Source organism: Talpa occidentalis, unplaced genomic scaffold (genome assembly GCF_014898055.3).
Source record: "Talpa occidentalis isolate TD23 unplaced genomic scaffold, MPIMG_talOcc4v2.1 talOcc4.9, whole genome shotgun sequence".
Taxonomy (NCBI): Eukaryota; Metazoa; Chordata; class Mammalia; order Eulipotyphla; family Talpidae; genus Talpa; species Talpa occidentalis.
The window spans coordinates 34,318,972-34,320,844 of record NW_023605305.1 but is presented as its reverse complement, the minus strand read 5'-3'; the positions used below and the strand labels follow the sequence as shown (position 1 = coordinate 34,320,844).

General features: G+C 58.0%; 1 protein-coding gene across 2 annotated transcripts in view; it reads right to left on the bottom strand.

The window, feature by feature from the left end:
* The window catches only part of ACOT11 (acyl-CoA thioesterase 11), a 42,941-nt gene that overhangs the window by 2,307 nt on the left and 38,761 nt on the right, over positions 1 to 1,873 (bottom strand). For both annotated transcript variants that reach the window (XM_037498924.1, XM_037498925.2), the window contains 2 exons: positions 1,338 to 1,469; positions 614 to 740 (listed from right to left, as the gene is read on the bottom strand). In XM_037498924.1, coding sequence (XP_037354821.1) covers positions 614 to 740; positions 1,338 to 1,469 — 259 coding nt within the window. The remainder of the gene's footprint in view (positions 1 to 613; positions 741 to 1,337; positions 1,470 to 1,873) is intronic.

The following is a 1,873-nucleotide window of genomic DNA, read 5'->3' as shown; positions in this document are numbered from 1 at the left end:
CTGCAGGACAGGAAGTCACTCAGGAGGCTGGGCCAGGGGCGGGTATGAGCCAAGGGGTGAGAGGCAGGCCAGGGAGTCAGCCTTGCTCTCTGCCTCTGGGGCCTTAGATGATTTTGAGACCTCCAGCTGCTGTGCCCTGACCCCTCCTTCTAGTACGACAACCCGGGCTTCCTCTGTCACCACAGACTGCATATAGTCATTGTGTATCGCCCCTGACAGCTGAGGCCCAGGAGGACAAGGACAGGTCTCCAATGTCCAGCAGAGAATCCCACTTCAAAGATGTGCTTCGGCCATAGAGACAATTTATATATAAGCCCAGGGGTTGTTCTAAGAAGATCATCAGTTTAAGCTGTATTTTAAGTATTAAGTTAGTCAACACTGGCAGACTCCCCGCCTGGGCGAGTCTCAAGTCCCTAACAGCAGCTGTGGGGGAGATCTGCGGTACCCCACCCACTGGCTCAGCCTCCTCCCTGACATTTTCAATGAACACTGACTGCCCTGCTGAGGCCCTGAGAGCCACGTAAAGCCTTCCGGGAGGAGAAGGGGAACATGAGTGACGAAGGAGATGGGATGGATTCAGGTGGGAGGAGGCAAAGGGGCCACCGGGCCTCACCTTGGTCAGCTGGTCGCCCTCACGCCAGATGCAGAAGCCAGAGCAAAGGGTCTCCCCGCGCCTGTAGTCCTTCGTCTCTTGGTGTGTAGGCAGTGTGACTGATCTCAGTGCGATGACATAGGGGTCCCTGAAGCCGAGGGGGAGTGGGGAGGGGCACAGGGGAAGGTGAGGGCCTGTTCTGGCAGCCCAGGCTCTGGAGCCCCTCTAGGCCCTGACGCCCTCACCAGTCTAAGGCACATAAACTCTTAAAGGCTGGAATCCTGGCTCTGGGCCAGGCCAAAGAGGGGGGTCCCTCTTGGGGGGTTAGCACTGAAATCCCCAGGAGCTCTGTGACCTCCCTGGATTTTCCAGAAAAGCCCCTCCACTGCACTCAGGGGAGGTATGGGTACTTTGGGACTGTCATGCTTCCTCTTTCTACACCTGTCTTGCAAAAGGGACGCCATGGGCCCTGGTACCTTCAGACAATGTGGGGCTTTCAGAGGATGGAGGCCAAGGAGGGGACTTGCCCATGGCCTGGGACAAGGCAGCCTCAGGTGTCTCCCACCCTGCTTCAGAGCACAAGTGTGCCCATCGTACCCACAGTAAGACCATGGTGGGCTAGAAAAGCCAGTGGTGCCTGGGCCCCTCTGCAGTAGGAAGCAGGGCTGCAACTCTTGACTGACACCCCCCACACTGGGGGGAGATGAGCCCTGCCCGCCTCCCACCCCAGTGGGCAGACACCCACCCATTGTCACAAGGCTTCCGGCGAGATGCAAGGATGACAAAGTCCTGGGGCTTGGGGTCAGCGCTGAGAGCAGGGCTGATGACGTGGTAGATGGCGTCATCCTCATCCACCTGCTGCACCAGCTCCACTCTCCTGCAGGGAAGGCTGGAGCTCAGGGCCCAGGGAGCCACCCCCACTCCTTGTGCCAGAGATGTCTGGCCCCAGCCCTCTATGCTTCAGCCTCCCTGAGCAGGTGCTTGGGGGACATTTTGCTCCCCACCCCCGCCACTCAGAGAGGTACCATGGGAGAGCAGGGGTTCCCGGGCAAGATGGACACACTAACAGAAGCAAATGTGCACACACATGCAGGCATGGGTACAAAGACATGCACAGATACATGCATACCCAGGCATACACATGTGCACAGACGCATGGAAAGACACTCACCTACACACACACACAGAGCCATGAGCGTCTGTACACATCTGTACCTGGCACCCTGGGCTGGTGTGTGATGGCTTTGCAGTGGATCTTAATACTGATTGCCACTCTGTGCC